The following is an 18870-nucleotide window of genomic DNA, read 5'->3' on the forward strand; positions in this document are numbered from 1 at the left end:
AGTTTGAAATTAGGAAGTGTTATGCCTCTTGCTTTGTTCTTCTTTCTCAAGATTGCTTTTGCTATTCAGGGTCTTTTGTAGTTCCACACAAATTTTGGGATTGTTTATTCTATTTCTGTGAAAAACGCCATTGGAATTTTTATAGGAATTGCATTGAACCTGTAGGTCACTTTGAGTACTGTAGACATTTTAACAATATTAATTTATCCAATCCATGAACATAAAATACCTTTTCATGTATGTGTATTTCCTTCAATTTCTTTCATCAATGTCTAAGAGTTTTCAGTATACAGATCATTCACCTTCTTGATTCAGTTTATTCCTAAGCATTTTATTTATTTTTGATGCAATTATAAATGGGATTGCTTTCTTAATTTCTCTTTCTGATAGTTCATTGTTGGTGTTTAGAAACACAACTGATTTTTTCATATTGATTTTGTATCCTGCAGCTTTACTGAAATGGTTTATTAGTTCTAACGGTTTTTTGGTGGAACCTTTAGGGTTTTGTATCTATAATATCATGCCATCTGCAAATAGTGACAGCTTTACTTCTTCCTTTCTGATTCCAATGTCTTTTCTTTTTTTCTTGCCTAATTGCTCTGGCTAGGACTTCTAATATTATGTTGAATAAAAGTGGAGAGTGTGGGCATCCTTGTGTTGCTCCTGATCTTAGAGGGAAAGCTCTTAGCGTTTCACTCTTGAATATGTTAGCTATGGGCTTGTCATATATGGCCTTTGTTATGTTGAGGTATAGTCCGTCTATACCCAGTGTGTTGAGAGCTGAAACATTTTATCTTAAATAATACATCCAGAGAAAATGGACCAGGTGAGCTCAGATTGTTTCTGTAGCAAACATCAGGATATAAGTGAGCTCAGTTTTATAAATTCCCAGGGGCCACTAATTGGGATCTTTAAAATGTCATGGTTAATTAAGTCAAGCCAAGGATCTGAAGCCATTTCTTACTCTAATAGTAGTATACACAGAAAGATGATCATGAAGTCATAGTTTTGAACAGCAGGGTAAATTTATATGAAATTTCATACCTGTGCCCCTCCTTCTTTTTCTGGTATGTAGCTGTTTTCATTTGCAAAAGATAAATCCATGCCAAGAATTCAACTGGACATGACCTAAATTTTTTTTTTTTTTTTTTTTTTTTGCGGTACACGGGCCTCTCACTGTTGTGGCCTCTCCCGATGCGGGGCACAGGCTCTGGACGCGCAGGCTCAGCAGCCATGGCTCACGGGCCCAGCCGCTCTGCAACATGTGGGATCCTCCCGGACCGGGGCACGAACCCACGTTCCCTGCATCGGCAGGCGGACTCTCAACCACTGCGCCACCAGGGAAGCCCCTAAAATTACTTTAATCTTAGCATGTACCTTGGAGGTATAAAGTCCGCTCTCCTTGGCAACCGTGTATAGTCAATCCACACAGACTTTACATGTATGAACAGGGGGTCTTTCTTCAGAAGTAGCAATGAGGTTTATTAGAATATCGAGTCAGGTATAGCTTGAGAAACCTATTATAAACCTATTATTTAATACAAACTGTCAAACATAAGGTTGGCTTATTAGTTTTAGAAGCTATGAAGAAGATGGAGTAAAATGCAAGTACTGTTAAGGGGCAAGAAAAACTGTTCCAGGGAATCAGAATCCATCACCAAGATAACCAAAATAAGTGTTTTGACTAAGTTTGAGGTTGAGCAGAGGATGTCATAAATCACACTTTGGGGGAAAATCCCAAATCTGAATATGAAATTATGCTGCACACGTGATAGTATTTGTCATGTGTTTGCTTTGCTCATGGCCCACGTGCCACAGGTTAGGTTCTCCACTTTACAGACAAGAAAACTGAGGCTAGTGTCAACAAACAACTTAAGTGGCAGAGTTTGGATCAAATTTTTAAAACTCTGATTAAAAAAAAACCCCAAAAAACTCAGGCTCTCTTTTACATACCCCAGCGCTTTTCTGTATCTTCACAGAGGTAAATAAATCATTCTGGGTAGTTTTATTTTCTAGTGGCAAAGAGTCTATCCACTCAGGAAGCGAAACATAATAGAAAGCTTTCTAAAATTATGTAATATATTTTCTTGCCCCGTTAACATTATTATGCTAAATAATACTGAACATTTACAATGTTTTCCTGAGAATTCATCCTTAATAAGGGTGATACCAGAGATGAGATGATGCTCCCAGGGTCCGAGGTATGGGGGGCACTGGCCGCACACCGTGTTGCTTTTCCAGTTTGTCAGAGCATGATTTTTATTCCTCCCCCAGCTGCTGTTTGTGCTTGCAGTCTTTTCGCCGCCTCAAATGGGAATCTCCCAGGGTCTTAGAATCTAAATAATTAAACCAGTTAGAATTGTACGTAAATAGAAGTAAGTAGGCCTGAAAGGCTGCACAAGGAAAAGTTTAAGAGCACAGTCCCTACTTTCCATTTTCATGTTACCACAGCCCAATTAAATACTTCTTTAAATTTTATGTTGTGTCCCAGATAGGAGAGCGCACCACTTAACTGAGTTCTAGGTAAATGAGGGACAACGAAACTTTCATTAGAAGCAAGAGATACATATACACACACACGATTTATTTTTTCACTGGTACTGATTACTCACTTAAAAATTTCTACTGGACTAAAAAATAATTTATTTTTGAAAAAGGACTATATTTTAAATACTCGTTTAGCATTTGTTTATATTCTATTGTTAAGAGTTTTTTTCCACAGTGGAATGTTTTTGGTTTTCCTACTGCAAAAGCCTTTGTTATAGATTTGCATAGACTAGTCACTAATAAATCTTGCTTTAGTAAGGAAGTAGCAGAACAGGAGCTTAACTTTGGGCGAGTTTTAATGTTCCTGAGCCCTGGTTTCTTCATGTGTAAAATGCAGGTCAGTAACAATGCAAACGAGGTCATATGGTATAGCTGGCTGCCATAGTCCATCAGGGCTGCTGTAACAGAATACCAGAGACAGGATGGCTTATAAACAGAAATTTATTTCTCATAGCTGTGGAGTCTGGAAAGTCCAAGATCAAGGCCCCAGCAGACTGGGTGTCTGGTGAAGGCCTGCTTCCTGGTTCATAGACAGCTGTCTTCACGCTGTGTCCTCACATGGTGAAAGGGATGAGGGAGCTCTCTGGGGTCTCTCTTTTTTTTTCTTTTTTTTGCGGTACGCGGGCCTCTCACTGTTGTGGCGTCTCCCGTTGCGGAGCACAGGCTCCGGATGCGCAGCCTCAGCGGTCATGGCTCACGGGCCCAGCCGCTCTGCGGCATATGGGATCCTCCTGGACCGGGGCACGAACCCGTGTCCCCTGCATCGGCAGGCAGACTCTCAACCACTGTGCCACCAGGGAAGCCCTGGGGTCTCTCTTATAAGGGCACTAATCTCACTTATGAGTGCTGTGATTGGGGGTTAGGATCAACGTCTTAGCATTCAGCCTACAGCTCAGGCTTAGCACAGTAATGGCACAATAAAGGATGATTATTTGAACATGAAATTCAAGTAAAACAAAACTCAAAACCATATACTTACTCTATAGCTTAAAAAAAACTGTTCACTGTCATCTCCTCTACTAGAGGGAATTAAAGCTGGCCTGTTAAGTTGCCTGACAGGACCACTAAATGTCTAAATTGGGAATCGACTATATTCTATCCAGTTTAACCCTCTCTGTTAACACGGGGAAACAGAGGTCCAGGGAGTTCGAGAAACCTGCCCAGAGACAGACAACTACTTTTGGGCTGGGCCAAGTGTAAGACCGGGGTTCCTTTCATTAACACCAACATCTTTTCATTTACGTGGCCTTTCACAATTTACCAAGCACCTCGTCAGCTCCATGACCTCATTTATTATACTATATCCGTGAGCTTACAGAGATGGCTTTTGGGAGATTTTTTGCATCCACAGACCAGTGTTGCAATAGCTTATTCTATACTGACCCTTAAATTTAAAAAATATGTATGTACACACACATGTAAATGTGTGTCTACGTATACATGCACATGTGGAAGACACGGCACCACATCTCCCTGTGTCACCCCATGCGGGCCACACCCTGGCAGTCACAAAGCACAAACAGAAAAGGGTCTTTGGTTTCAGAATTCCCGAGGTGCCACTGGGCTCAGAAGTGTTTACGCTTTCAAGAGAAGTAGGAATGTTTTAGGCTTCCCTTTAATGAGTCTCATTTTGAGATAGGATGGCAAGGTTGGCCAGCCACTCTTCATGCAGTTTTTGTAGTAAGTCTTTCAGAGAATGAATGGTGAAGCCAATTCATTTCTCCTCCTGGAATTTGTCCTTCTTCTTTTTCTTTGTCGTGAGGTTATATATTAAAGGTATGGGCATACAGACATTACGAAAGATAAGGGCTATCATGTGAGGGAAGAAATCAGAAAATAAATCCAAAGAAACCTACGGAAATTAAAAATCTGAACTCAGGGGCAGGGCAGGAGGCGACACGGTCTTTTCACAGAGCCGTTACACATAATGCAACTGTCCTCAAAAGCATGAATGGAAAAGAACTAGCCATTCAGCTGCAGAACGAAGCTGGGGTCTTGGCTTTAGAGCTTTCCATGTCTTTAGCATTAGGCTGGGCAGCAGGTGCCTTTTCCAGAGTAGGCCAGAGAAGATAAGTCCAGTTTTGTTTTTAAGGCTTGAGTCAGCTCTGTGGCCAGCAGCTCGTGGAGGGACACACCGTCGTGGGAGTACACCCAGTTTCTCCCGGTCCAGTCGTAACGCTTGGGGCCACTGCAGGACAAAACACAGTCAGAGTAAGTCCACGGGAACAGCCCTTCAGAAGAAACTCTCACCAAGAAATTGAATGACTGCAGTGCAGATCTAGAAAGTAATACTTAACGAGCCATGTATTTGACTTCTCGTCTTAGGGTCTATTTAATATAACTGAATCACTTTGCTGTACACCTGAAACTAACAAAACATTGTAAATCAACTATACTCCAATTAAAAAAAAAGCAGCTACACAATTATCCTCTGGTACAATTCACAGAACACCTCTCAAGACCTGAAAATATTTCAACCCTATTGATGAGTCTCCGTGTATCACATTCTGATCTTTTGCTTTTCCTAACTCACATATGATACCTGAAATATTACAGCAGTGTCTTTTAGATGATGGCCATTCATGTACCACTGACATGATTTGTCCCTTACCTACATTATTATTATTTTAGTACATTCATAACACTGGGCAACCACTACCTCTATCTAGTTTCAAAACATTTTCATCACCCACAGGAAATTCCATATCCATTAAGCAGTTACTCCCTATTCACTCCTCTCCCCAGCCCCTGGCAACCATCTGTATTATTATTTTAAAAAATAGTTTTCTTAATTCAATTTTAAGTCCATGAAGGTGAGAGTTTGATGGGCTAGTTCATCCATCTCAAGCTCATCTAGTGAACACAAGCCGTACTGCACTTCATGCTGGGAACGCTGTGTTTGTGTGGACCCAGGTGTGGCTAGGTTTCGCCGTGTCTTATTATTCCAGATGGACACAGAGTGTGCCCATTAATTCCACCTCCTCTGGGCCTAGTGGAGCGGGGGTGGGGGTGGGGTGGGGGGGGGGGGAACACGTGCTGAGGCAGGAGATAGATAGGCCTCAGGGTAAGCATCTGGAGTTCGTTCCCTGTGGACAGAAACTCCAAAATATCAATAGCAGGACAGTTGGGAGAAGAGCTGAGCCCTGCCCAGATAAGAGACAAAAGACCGCATATCCCTCATTCAAGGAGACCTTCCCAACTACACATGCAGAGAAAGGCTCCTTGCAAGTCAAAAGGGAGGGGGCGCCACCCCATAGTAAGTGATGTCAACTACCCATAGGCCTCTTCGCTAGAATCCATGGCTAAGAGATGCACATGTACACAGGGGAGGACCCTGAGATATACCAAATATGGCCTCAGAACCAGGCAAAGCAAGATGATCGGTTAAAGGAAACCTGGAAGAAATGCTCCATAAAAGTGATTCAAACTACCACAAGGGCGCGACTCTCTCTCTGAGCCCGCAAGTGTGTCTATCCACACATACTATACTCTTTTTCCTCCTAATAGCACTTTACTTGCTTCGCTACTTTCCGTCTCTATGTGGAAATTCATTTCTACACAGCTGATGGGCCAGGGCCTTGTCATTAGCCACTGGTCCCTGGTGGTCTAGTGGCTAAGATTCAGCGCTCTCACTGCCACTGCCTGACGTCAATCTCTGGCCGGGAACCGAAATCCTGCTTCAAGCCGCTGCAGGCCGAGGCCACCCGAGATCAGTGCCAGCAGCTAATGGTGCTACATGATGACGCCTTGATGGACAAAGGAGCAGAGGATGCTGAGAGCCCACGGGAAGGAAGGGGCCCCTGAGTCCACCTGCACACTCAGGGGAGCTCTTCCGAAGTCCAAGACTGGGACGGGTTTGCCAGGGACGAGGAAAGCTTAGAAGGGAAGCATCTTTGTGGGGTTAGGAAAACATCAAGGATTTCTGTATTACCCACCAGAGGCTGGGGTTTGAACACTTACTTAACAATGGGGATAATGATAATAGGGACAAACCAAAAGCACTGGACTTTTGTTTAATATGCACAAATAGCTGAACACGTAAAGGCATAATAACCTGGACCAAATCCAGAGAACGTTCCCTTGGCCCTGGACTCCGATTTGCTGCCGGGATGCCAGGCAAGTGTGAGAACCTCCAGGCCCCTCCACGCTGCCCCGGCTGTCCACCCAGACCTCTCCTTGATTCCACCCTGCAATCTCCTCAAGCAAGGTGATGGGGGAAGGCCACTGTTTCCTCTGACCTGAAACGCTGTCAATGAAAAAGCCTCCCAGGGCTTCCCTGGTGGCGCAGTGGTTGAGAGTCTGCCTGCCGATGCAGGGGACGCGGGTTCGCGCCCCGGTCCGGGAGGATCCCACATGCTGCGGAGCGGCTAGGCCCGTGAGCCATGGCCGCTGAGCCTGCGCGTCCGGAGCCTGTGCTCCGCAACGGGAGAGGCCACAACAGTGAGAGGCCCGCGTACCGCAAAAAAAAAAAAAAAAAAAAAAACCTCCCAAATATCAGAAATGCAGCCCTAGGAAGGATTATTTTGGACCAACGTGAAAAATTGAGTGGAAAATAAATTTTTTTTTTTGAGGAACATAGTATCCATGACAGTAAATGGCTGCTCGGCAGATTTTTCTTTCCAGATTCCCATCATGAATTACAGATTTTAAGAAAACAACAAAACTTGGAATTTCTCAGAATTTCTTATTATCCAGAAGTAGATTTTTCTAAACATGCCTGTGGTAGGATCCTATTGCTGGTAGGTGTGTCCAAATGCTATAAGGACTTTTTCTGTCTCAAGATACAACACGAGGGAATTCTGTTAGTGGAGCCATCACAGCTGGTTCTGGTGCCCTGCCTGCTATTTACAAAGCCACTGATTCCCAAAGCTGATGGCTGGATTTGAGCTGATCCAGCCAGTTTCTCTCGTACTGGTTCCTCTGAGATGACGGACAAGACTGCAGCCCTTGTGCATGGCCACAGTTAGGGTCAGGGCAACTGTTTGAGGCCAAAGAGAACAGGCTAATTGGCCCTCCCAGGGTAACCCCCCAACCCCTGCCAAACTTCAAGTAAACTACCTGGATCTAAAAGCAAGACCATCTGTGAATAAGGGCCTCGCTAGAAATGACAAGTGATTCCTTGGAGTTGTTTTTCTTGAATTGTAACATACTTCCTAGACGAGGCTGGGATGAAGGAGGCCTAATGCTTTATTTATTTTGAATGAAGAATCACATATTACAGCACCATAAACAGTATAATATTAACTGCCTAAAAGTGATGTCAACACTGGGGCAGGAGAAGAGTTAAATACTTTTTTTGTTTTAATGCAAAAACCGTGAGGCTTTCAAAGACTTCCATGCTGGTTATATCTGGGCCTTTCCCAATTCACAGCGCGTTCTCTTTGGAAGTGCTAATGAGTGACCAGGAAGGCTGGTCTGAGAGCTTTTTGTGGGCCTCTTTTACTGTCTTACAACCACTTCAACAGCAGCCAGAGGGATGAGGGACCCTCTCTCCCTGCATGTTCTCAGGCCTTGAGACGCAGTACAGACTGTCTCCAATACAATCTTTTATTCCGCTAGATTGAAAGCACATCAATGGAAAAGGCAGGAGGGATGAAAAGTCCTAGAAGGGCTGTTTAAAACACCTTCCCACCTCCACAGAGTACACAGCCCTGTTCTGCAAATGGAATTAAACTGGCCTTTAACTGAGATGCTCAAAATGAACCAGAGGCCAAACTTTGAAGACAAAGGGCAACTTGTTCAGATGCTGTAAAAGCAAAAGTGGCTTTTTCAAAGGCACGGCAATGATTGAGTAGAGAAAAACTGTCAAGGTGGGCTCCGAAAATTTTTCACTTTGCATCTTGTTAACGTCCCACTATCTGCTTTTTGAGCCACAGAATCACCAGACAAGAAGTGATTAGAACCACAGTAAGCTTTCCTACTGAGAATGAGACATGCTGTGAAACATCAGAAAAGGTTCACTTACACAGCTGCTAACACATGAGGGTGTCCCTTCTTAAATGGTCCACAAAGTCTTGTTTCGAGCAAGCTGAACAATGAGAGATTTTGACTTCTGAACGTACCTGGATGGTGAAGACAACCAGATTTGCTTGTTTGGGGTCTGCTTGTTGATCACGTACGTTCCTAGATCTCCACCCAGTTTAACTGTTAAAACACCACTCTGGTGCATCAGATGGAAAAAGCATGAAGAAAATAAGACAGAGTTATCACTGTGTCATAATCACCTCCTATTTTGTTATATCTCAACACTTTGCATTTATACAGGTATGCAACATACACCATAAAGAACTGTCTATAATTTAGTATTTGGAATTAGGAGGTAATGCAGAAAGAGCGCTGCTCTCAGAATCAGACTATGATTAATCACGATGACACTTAAAAATATCAGTGCCTTTCCTCGTTTCCTATGAAGTGGCAAGGTGAGAATATCCTTAGTTAAGTGACTAGTCAGAGGTATTGCAGCTGGCAAACGAAAGGATCCACATCCTTATTGGTGCCTTGGTTCCTCAAATACCGGCCAGAACATACTAGAGACATTAAAAAATGGAGACACACTGGGCTTCCCTGGTGGCGCAGTGGTTGAGAGTCCGCCTGCCGATGCAGGGGACACGGGTTTGTGCCCCGGTCTGGGAAGATCCCATATGCCGCGGAGCCGCTGGGCCCGTGAGCCATGGCCGCTGAGCCTGCGCGTCCGGAGCCTGTGCTCCGCAACGGGAAAGGCCACAGCGGTGAGAGGCCCGCGAACCGCAAAAAAAATAAAATAAAAATAAATGGAGACACCAACTCTACTGACGTCCCAGTCAGCACAAACATCGGGCAGGCCAAGTTCATGACCGAAGAAAGGAAAAAAGGCAAGAGAGAAGGAAATAATCAAACCACCTGCTTTGCTGGTCTCAGAAGAGCAGTAGCCTGAGCTCTGCCAGCAGAAGGCTGACACTCCAGACTAGGGTTCTTATTCCCAGACCCTTCCCAAGCTCACAAGCTTCTCAGATACCCCTCTCCAGCTTTATTTTCCTCTACTGGAGCCTTGAATTCATCAAAAGACTGGCTGGTCCACCTTTGCCCAATAAATGCTCACTTAAATTTGAAAACCCTCTTTCAACAAAGGAGCCCTTTACTCCCAAGGCCTGAGGTCTCTCTAGAATGCACAGGATATTAAAGAAACAGCTACACGGCTGAGCTGGTGAACGGGGAGCCTCGCTGCCCCCCATCCCCTGCACGGCCCGCAGACAGGCAGCCTTTCTCTGTGCCTCTCAGAGCCCCTGTCCACCAAGGGGCCCCCCAGTGGTTCTTAGAAAAAGTTTTGTGTTTGGTTTGCAAACACAAAGAGCTGTTGAAAAGGTGGAGGGAATTCCCTGGTGGTCCAGTGGTTAGGACTCCGTGCTTCCACTGCAGGTCGCCCAGGTTCCATCGCGCGCCGGTCGGGGAACTAGGACCCACGAGCGGTATGGAAAAAAATAAACAACAAACAAACAAAACATGGCGGAGAAAGTGCCAATAATAATATAACTCATAGGCATGGGATAGGGAGGACACTATTGGGTTATTTTTTAAATAATGTTTTTTTCTGATTAAAAAAGAAACGTAGCAAAATTATAGAAGCATTGGGAATACAGGTGGTATAAATAAAATGCAAACATCAATAAAAATAGCATCTACTGTTTTTCAGTACCTACTCTGCGCCAGGCACTGTGCTTTGCACTTTGTGTAAAACTGCTTCCTCCGTGACCATAACCATGGAGGTAGGAACCATTACCCCAATTTATAGGTGAGGACAACAGAGGGACAGGGTAATAAAGAAAACTTAGTAACGGGCAGGGCTGATCTTAAATTCAGGTCTGCTCGGGTCCATAAGATGCTGTTGTTTCCATAACACGAAGCGCTCTCTCAATCCCATTAATCAGCGACATGAGCTGTTCACTCTCAGGTATCGGCTGCAGTTTTTAAATGCAGGGCTAGGATCACAGTATACATAAGTTTGCTTTTTAAAACATTTTTTCCTGAAACCCACGTGTACTATTTTGTTAGGACTACCTTTCATTTATTTAAAAATTTCTTACAACTGTATAATTTAGTAGTTTTTAGCATTCCACAAAGTATTTTCATAAAGTGTGCAAACATCCCCACTGTCTAATTCCAGACTACTTCCGTCACCCCCAAAAGAAACCCTGTACGTATCAGCAGTCACTCCTTCCCCCCTCCATATATAGTTTATGGCTTATTTTTCCATACGATATGAGGCCCAGAGAATCAAGACATAATTTCTTCTAACCTGACCTATTTGTGGCCCTTAAATGCTCCAATGTGCATTGACCCTACACCTGGGAGGTGCGTGATGCAGTGGAAAAGGCAGGGGGCCAGGTCTAGGGATGTGCGTCAAGCCCCATCAGCTGTGTCGTCTCCTTGGGACAATATCTGCTCTGCCTCCTTCAGAGACAGTGCGAGGGCGAGGGGCTGAGGTGCTTCTGGGAAGGTTCCCCTGACGCTCCTCAGCTGGGACCATGACCCGTGCATGTCCCCACAGCTTCTGTGCTTTCCTCACTGCGTCTGAGCTGCTAGCTTGTTTGCTGGTCACCTGCCCCTTCGCTCCAGTACTATAAGCACCTTGAGAGCAGACCTGTCTTTTCATCCTAGCATTTTCAGTATTTGTACAAAATATCACTGAATTAGAAAAAAATTGTGGATGAGTGAACTGAGTGGCTGATAACCAGGCACTGTGATAACACACACATACCACATGAAGGGCAAGGTTATGTAAGGCAACACTCAACCACGCCCCCTCTTGTTCGTGGTGTGTAATTAGACATTTTTCCCCACAGAGCCAGAAGCTGTTTCCAAAGGAAAGTGGCAAGAGAAGGGAAACTAGCTGTCTTACTGGTTCCCCAGGAGTTCTTAAAGCTTTTGCAACTGTCTTCAAGTAGACCAAATAAACAGTTTTTTGTCCATTAGTGTTATTCCTTAAGGGGCAATCTGAGTGTCTACTTTGAGAGAGTGGGTAGACTTTAATGCAGGGCAGTGTGGGAGAGAGAGGCAATACTTAGCAGCTGCTGAGACCCAGGCACTGACCAGTTGCAAGAGACCCTGGCCACAGCTGGTGAGGCTTGATTCCCGACAGGCAATATCAGTGGAAGCAAAAATAGCAAGGCTCAGGCTCTGCTGTCACCAGCTCATTTGCAGAAACAGGCACATATGGGAATGGCATGTTGAGTCGGGATTTCACATACGTGCATGTGGCTTCCCACACTCCTAAAACAGATGCTGACTTCCCCTTAAGGAATAAGAATAATGAATATAAAGCACTTTTACCTACATTGTTTCACTGAATCCTAAGATACACCCGGGGAAGTAGAGGTTACTGTCACCTCTCCTTTACAGCTGAAGGACCTGCCCTCACAGAGAATTCACTGAAGTGCTCTTGGAAAGAAAATACAAATGCAGGATGCTAGGCCAGGCCCGCCCTCTGTCACCATATCCAATAAAGTGCTAACTCTGAGCAGGGGTGTGTGACCTAGGACCCAGAGCTGGTCTTCAGGGGTCTGCATACAGCTCTCATAGGTATGCAGGGATGTTTTTCTTGGGAGAGCAGTCAGATTCTCACAGGGTGTCCTGATCGCCAAGTGGTTAAGAAACCTCTGCTCTGTGGCAATAACATGCAGACAACTCAGTGAACAAAGGACATGGCGGCAAGCAAATTCTCGTTAAAGTGTCTTAAGAGGCCAGGGCTCTGCCTGGAAGAAAAACGACGGCAGTTTGGAGGTAACTCTCTAAATAGTGTGGTGCTTCTCACGCATCAAGTGTAGCGGACTCCGTGGTTGCCTGGTGACGGGAGGGGCTTGGGCTCTGGTAGGCAGCTCCTTCTGATAACCATGACCAGTGAGCAGCGAGGCCTGGACCCAGACACTGTCATCCACCGCGACCCGCCCCACTTGACGGACCACACAGCAGCCAAGAAGCTGCTCACGTCTCCCAGTCCACAGGAGGAAAGTGAAGAAACGTGGCCTGGGTGTATCTAGAGAATTCCTTTCATTTGCCTATTTGGCCAGTAGCAAGTGGATAAAACAGCACTAAGTGCCGAGTGGCATCAATGAAAGCATGTTCTGGAAAAGTACGTGCGCCTCATTTCATTTACATGGTGAATCGACATTCGTTAAGTCCCCGCTAAGTACTTAGCAATGTTCCAGGCATTGGGAGACCAGGAATAGGCAGTGTTCCAGCTGTCCAGCTCAGTGTAGCCGTGGGAACTGATGTGTAAAGAGACAGTTACAACACAGGGTGATCATCCTCAGAGTGCTGGGCAAGGAGGGCAGGGTGGTGTCTGCCTGGAGCATCTAGGAGGGCTGCAGAGAGGAGGTGACATCCAGCTGGACCCTGAGGGCATAGAAAGACTGCACTCCAGCCAAGCTCAAGTAATGGTTTTACAGGTGTTCTGCTGTCTATAATGTAATTTCAACTGATTTATCTTATATGTGAAATACATGAGTCTGCTAGCACCTGAAGGACTCTAATCAGGAATTCAGTAGACAGCATTTCAAAGTACTTAGAAGTCCAAACTACAGAGGGAGCTGCTATATGCCAGTAGCCTTCTACACCTACACTAGAGATTTTCCTACTTGGCAAATGATTTGCTAGAAGTACTTCTTCCCTAGTGAGTAGAATGGTACTCAATGTACAGTGTATGGATTGGCTAGAAAAACTCAGGTGCCTCTTCCCTTGCAAGAATGGGTTTTAGACTCTGGAAAGTGTAGCAGCTGAATCACTCTTCAGAGAGACACTCTAAAGGTAGGTAAGATCCTGACCCACCACTGAGCAGAAGCTTTTGTTGCCTGCCTTAGTGAGGTAAGCAGAATCCAGCCGCTACAATACTGGCACCTTTGCCTCTAATGAAATGTTCAGGCAAAGTGTTTGAGTCAAGCAGGGGCTTCATTAATCCTGTAAGAACAGGTGGTGTGACTGTTTCTGTGGCATGTACCTAAAGGCTTGCATGTGTGGCAGAGTTTAGCCTGAGCCTTGGTTTCCCCATAGTTACAGAGCCTGGTAAGGAGGCTGGGGTAGAGGAGACCTGTAACTTCCCCGGCTCTAATCATCTCACAGACGGTCAAGTTCCGGAGGCCAGTCTGTAATGGTTCCCAAGTAGCTCTGTCTTCTGAGGCTGCCTGTATAAGCACATCTACAGCCCCGCCGGGACATTTCTGCTGCTGACAGCGACCAACGAATCCACCTGGAAGGCATTCAATCGTTTCTTGCCTCGTTACCACCAAGGCCCTTACTGTCCTTACAACTAGGCTCGACACCTGCCCATCTGATGGAGTCCTTTTCTATCCAGTGCCCCCAACAGCAATATCCAATACCATTTCTATTGCTTTAGCCTGACAGCTGGTTGTCCTAAATAATTCCATGACTTAATCCCAAATGCACTCTTCATGACATTTTCTGGTATTAATTAATTGCTGTCAAGAGGGTTAACCTCTGCAGGGGATGTGCTCCCAGTGGCAAAAAAGAGCTGCTCCCTAAGGCCTAAGCAATAATTCTAAACCCAAAGGCAGACCCTTGTTCAAGTCTGCCACCTGGTGGCCAGTCGATACACACCAGCACTGCCCTGGCTGCTAGGATTTGGGGCTCAAATTTCATCCAGCCCTGGGGTTCTCACCCAGCTGCATTAGAATCCTCTGAGGAGTTACTCTAAAAACTTAAAAAACCCCAAAGCCTGGCCTGAGCCACACCCTACACCGATTTTTATTTGATTAATAAAAATCCCTAGGGATGAGACCCAGGGATGCTCATTAGAATCTCAGGTGAGCTTTTCAAAAACATGCTTCCTAGGACTGTACCCTGACCACTGTATGAGAATTTCCAGGAGTGGGGCCCATGTCTAGTCTGAATACATCTCGGGCAATCTCTCACCCCGCTTAGGAACTAGCCTGCCTGCATGATGAGAGGCATCTTGCTACACAAACACATTGCCTGGGTCCCTCCCTGATTTATCTTCACAGGTATTGAGTGAAGCTTGAGAATCTGTATTTTTAGGCAAACGTGAGGCTCAGAGAGGCTGAGTGACTTGCCCAAGGTCACAAGCCTGGTGATGCAGGGCTGACACCAGAACCCCAGTCTTTTGGTCCCATCCATAACCGCATACGGCTGGAGAGGAATTCTTTATCTTAGCTAAAATTCCTAGGGAGGATACAGAAGAATGAAAAGAAGCAAATAGGTACCGCAAAGGAGACATCATAGTCTTCACATGTGTAAGGTTTGTCTGCAAGGTCTTCAAAAAACTCTGCTAAGGAGTCCAGCGTCTCCTCGGCCAGTCTTTCATAGGTGGTATCGTCCAGAGGGCTGTGAGGGGAACAGAAACAACCCCGATCATGCAATCAGCAAACCGCTCCGTTCTATTAACATCGATGGACACATTTATTTTTTACTTAGATTTTTTAAATTGATGGAAAATATCTAACATATACCGAGTAAAAATTGAAACAGCATCAGAGGGTTTACAGAGAAGTAAGCCTTTCTTCCCAAATAGGCAGCCCCCATCCCAGAGTCAGCTATGATGAGCAATCTTTTAAATATATCAATGAAGCACCTTGCAGTTTTCCTTTCATATGTCTTGGAAATTGTTCCATATTAGCACATACAGTTTTCATAGTATTTTATCTTATGTTATTCATTCAGTTTGTCCCCTTCAGCAGGACACTGAGGTTGCTTCCATTGCTTTTGTTGTTAAAATTTGTTGGGCAAACCACAAAGTGGGAGAAAATATCTTTATTCTATATATCTGAAAAAGGACATATCTAGAACAGGTAAAGAACTCATAGAAATCAATAAGAAAAGAAAATCCAATAGAAAAATGGGCAAAATACTTGAACAGATTTCATTTTAAAAAAAAGATATCCAAATGGCCAATGAACGTATGAAAAGGGGCTCAACTTTGTTAATCTTCAGGAAAATGTAAATTAAAAAATCACATTGAGATACCACCAGAATGGTTAAAATGAAAGAGACAGATAATATGAAGAGTTGGCCAGGACGTACAGTAACCAGAGCTTTCAGATACTGCTGATGGGCAAGTAAATTGGACAATCACTTTGCAAAACTGTTGATACTTCTACTAAAATTGAATATATTCATATCCTATGACCCATCAATTCCACTCTTGGGCATTTACGCAACAGAAATGCATACCCAAATATAAATTTCCTTAGCAGTGAAAAGACCAAAACCAATTTCGATTTGAAAAAAATAATTCAGATGACAGAAATATAGAATTGTATAATACAATTTGATACTTAATAAATATTGTAATTGCTCTAAAAAGAAAGAAAAAAAAAAATGCATACCCAAGTTCACCAAGAGACATGCACCATGCTAGAATGTTCATAGCATAACTATCCAACAGCCCAAACTGGAGCCTGCCCAAGTATCCATAGGAAATACCATAGATAAATAAATTATGATATATTCATAAAATGGAATACTACAGTGCAAAACAGAATTGTCTGTAAATATAACAATATGGACGAAACACTTCTTTTGATGGTGACTGAAAGAAGCCACGTAGAGACATATTTATATTTGATGATATCATTTATATAAAGTTAAAAAACAGGCAAAACTAACCCATGCTATTGGAAATCAGAATGGTGCTACTCTGGGGCAGGGAGGGGTTAATAACTTGAAGTGAGCAGAAGGCTTGCTTTCAAGGGGCTGGTAACATTCTATTTCTCGAAGCATTTCTTGAGTTACATGGTATCTTCGGTTTTTGAAAATTTATCAAGCTGTATACTTATAACTTGGAGACATTCCTGTATAGGTACTATCTTTTAATTTTTTTAAATTGCTACAAATCCAAAGAGACAGAAAGTAAATTAGTGGTTGCCAGGGGTTGGGGGAGGGAGGAATGGGGAGTGATTACGAATGGTTATGGGGTCTCTTTTTGGCGTGATGAAAATGTTCTGGCATTAGACAGTGGTGAAAGTTGCACAACCTTCTGAGGACACTAAAAACCACTGAATGGTACATTTTAAAATGGTGGGATTTATGGTATGTAAATTATGACAAAGAAAATTGCTATAAACCTCCCTGTATGAGCTTCTGCACCCAGGTGAGGACATGTCTGTAGGTTACAGGAGGCATCTCGGACAGCTCCATCATCTGAGAGTTTCTAAGTGGCCCCAGGAAGACACCAGTGGCTGCCAGTCAGTCAGTGGAAGACAGAGGTTTGCAGTATGGCCCCTCCCCCACCCAGCCCATCCCCCACCTCAAGGGCACAATGTGGGGAAGGCTACAGGGCTGATCGGGACATGGCGAGTGGGGGGCCTGCGGTGGGGCTGTGCTGGATGTTTCCCTCTCCCTCTCCTCGGCTACAGCCGACGGAGGGGGGATCTGGACAGAACCAGGAGAGTTTGACATGTGCCTGGAGGAGCTTGGGGAACATGAAGGCACCCCTGACTCAGGCATAAAGTCCAAAGTCAAGAGCTTGACAGGTGCTACCTGTCGATGACAGGGGGACCATGGCAGAAGTGGGCTGTCCTTAGCACGACAGGTCGAAGGTGTGCTTCCCAGAGGCCAGAAGTAGACCCTGAAGAAGGAAGCTGGACTTGGGGCTTCCTGCAAAGGTCCCACCCAACCTCAGAGGGCTGCCTGGAGGGACTGGGAGACAGTAGCAGAGAGTCTGCCCAAGGAGGTCACAGGTCCCACCGCCCGCCTCCCCTGCAGCCATGGGGAGTGACAGACAAGGAAAGAGCCTCCAACCAGGGTTTCATAGAGGGAAGTCCCCCAGAGCCAGGGTAGAGGCTGTCCCAGTGCCACTGGACACCTCGGCCTTCGAGGTGGATGAGTGACTGCATGGTCCTGTGGTTGCAGCCTGGGGGTGTGTGTGGAAGGAGAGTCCCTGCAGATACAGGCGCAGGGCGGTGGGCTGCAGCGGTGCCTGGCAGATTTTCCCCAGAACCCATTGCATCCTCCCTCCAGGCACCCGCTAGGCTACATTTCCTGGCCTCCCCAGCTGTTAGCTGGGGCCCCCTGCTAAAATGTGAGTGAGGGACAGATGTCACCTCCAGACCTTCCATGCTCTTATCCCTTTCTGTGGAGTGGAAGCTGGACAGGGTGACCTGGCCTTGACCTGCAGAGGACAGTAAGTTGCTGATAGGCGATAGGAAGGTGGAAGGAGCCCGGCTCCCTGAATCATTTCACAGAGGTCTGGCCACCCCCCACCGATAGAGAGGGGGGACACGAACCTCTCCTGGTTGGAGCCATTGCAGTTTTGGGTCTACTTGTTAAGAAGTTTCGCCTGCTCTAACTACTAAGATGTCAAAGAGAATAATAACAAAACTCTGGAAACAACCTAAATGTCCAGCAATAGGGGATGGGTTAAATGAATTATGGTACAGCCATAGAACTTAATACTATTTCATTAAAAATAATGCAGTGGGGGGCTTCCCTGGTGGCCCAGTGGTTGAGAGTCCGCCTGCTAATGCAGGGGACACGGGTTCGTGCCCCGGTCCGGGAAGATCCCACGTGCCGCGGAGCGGCTGGGCCCGTGAGCCATGGCCGCTGAGCCTGCGCGTCCGGAGCCTGTGCTCCACGACGGGAGAGGCCGCAGCAGTGAGAGGCCCGCGTACTGCTAATAGAATAATAATAATAATAATGCGGTGGGTAAGTAGTGATGTGGAAAGACGCTTAGGAATGCTGCTGCTTAGGGAGAAAACAGATGGGATGGGTTTTGGTTTTCTTTTTTTTGTTGTCGTTGTTAAAAAAGGTAAGAGAAAAGAAAAAAAAAGTATGTATATGTGTGCATATGCTGTATATTGAGAGAGAGGGAGAGGGAGGAAGAGATCTCTGATGTGGGAGGTGTTTATCTCACCCAGTGTCACCCAAAGTTCCCGTTGTCCTCAAATTCATCCAACAGACCCACTGCTTTTTGACATTCAGGATCTGGTTGAGGCAGCTCAGACTCTAAAAGCCAAAATGAAGAAGAACGTTACCATTTTACAATGTACAGTCCATTAACGCACAGTTTGAATATCACTACTACGTTCGGGACTGACGAGGTTAAAGTGCTTCGGAGTGTATCTTTCTCAGGAAGTTGTTTCGCCGCCTTTTAGTGCATCAAACTGCGCTCTCCCAGGCTCTCACTAAGCCTGCGCTGTACAACTCGGTAGCCACAAGCCACAGGCAGCTATTTAAATGTAAATTTACTGAATAATATAAAAATTTAAAAGTCAGTTCCTCGGTCCCATGGGCCATGTTTCAGGTGTCCTGTGGCATCTTGTGGCTCGTGGCACAGACAGGACATGCCCGCCACCACGGGAGGCGCTGCTGGCAGCTCTG

The 18870-nt window shown here is 45.2% G+C and overlaps 1 protein-coding gene across 1 annotated transcript in view; it reads right to left on the minus strand.

The window, feature by feature from the left end:
* Positions 1-3280: 3280 nt before the first annotated feature.
* Positions 3281-18870, minus strand: part of FXN (frataxin) — a 21704-nt gene continuing 6114 nt past the window's right edge. The window contains 4 exon segments of the mRNA XM_024734247.1: positions 3281-4735; positions 8610-8707; positions 14757-14877; positions 18404-18495. Of these exon segments, the coding sequence (XP_024590015.1) occupies positions 4573-4735; positions 8610-8707; positions 14757-14877; positions 18404-18495 (474 nt within the window). The 3' untranslated portion in view covers positions 3281-4572.

Source organism: Neophocaena asiaeorientalis, unplaced genomic scaffold, assembly GCF_003031525.2.
Source record: "Neophocaena asiaeorientalis asiaeorientalis breed wild unplaced genomic scaffold, Neophocaena_asiaeorientalis_V1.1 scaffold256, whole genome shotgun sequence".
Classification (NCBI taxonomy): Eukaryota; Metazoa; Chordata; class Mammalia; order Artiodactyla; family Phocoenidae; genus Neophocaena; species Neophocaena asiaeorientalis.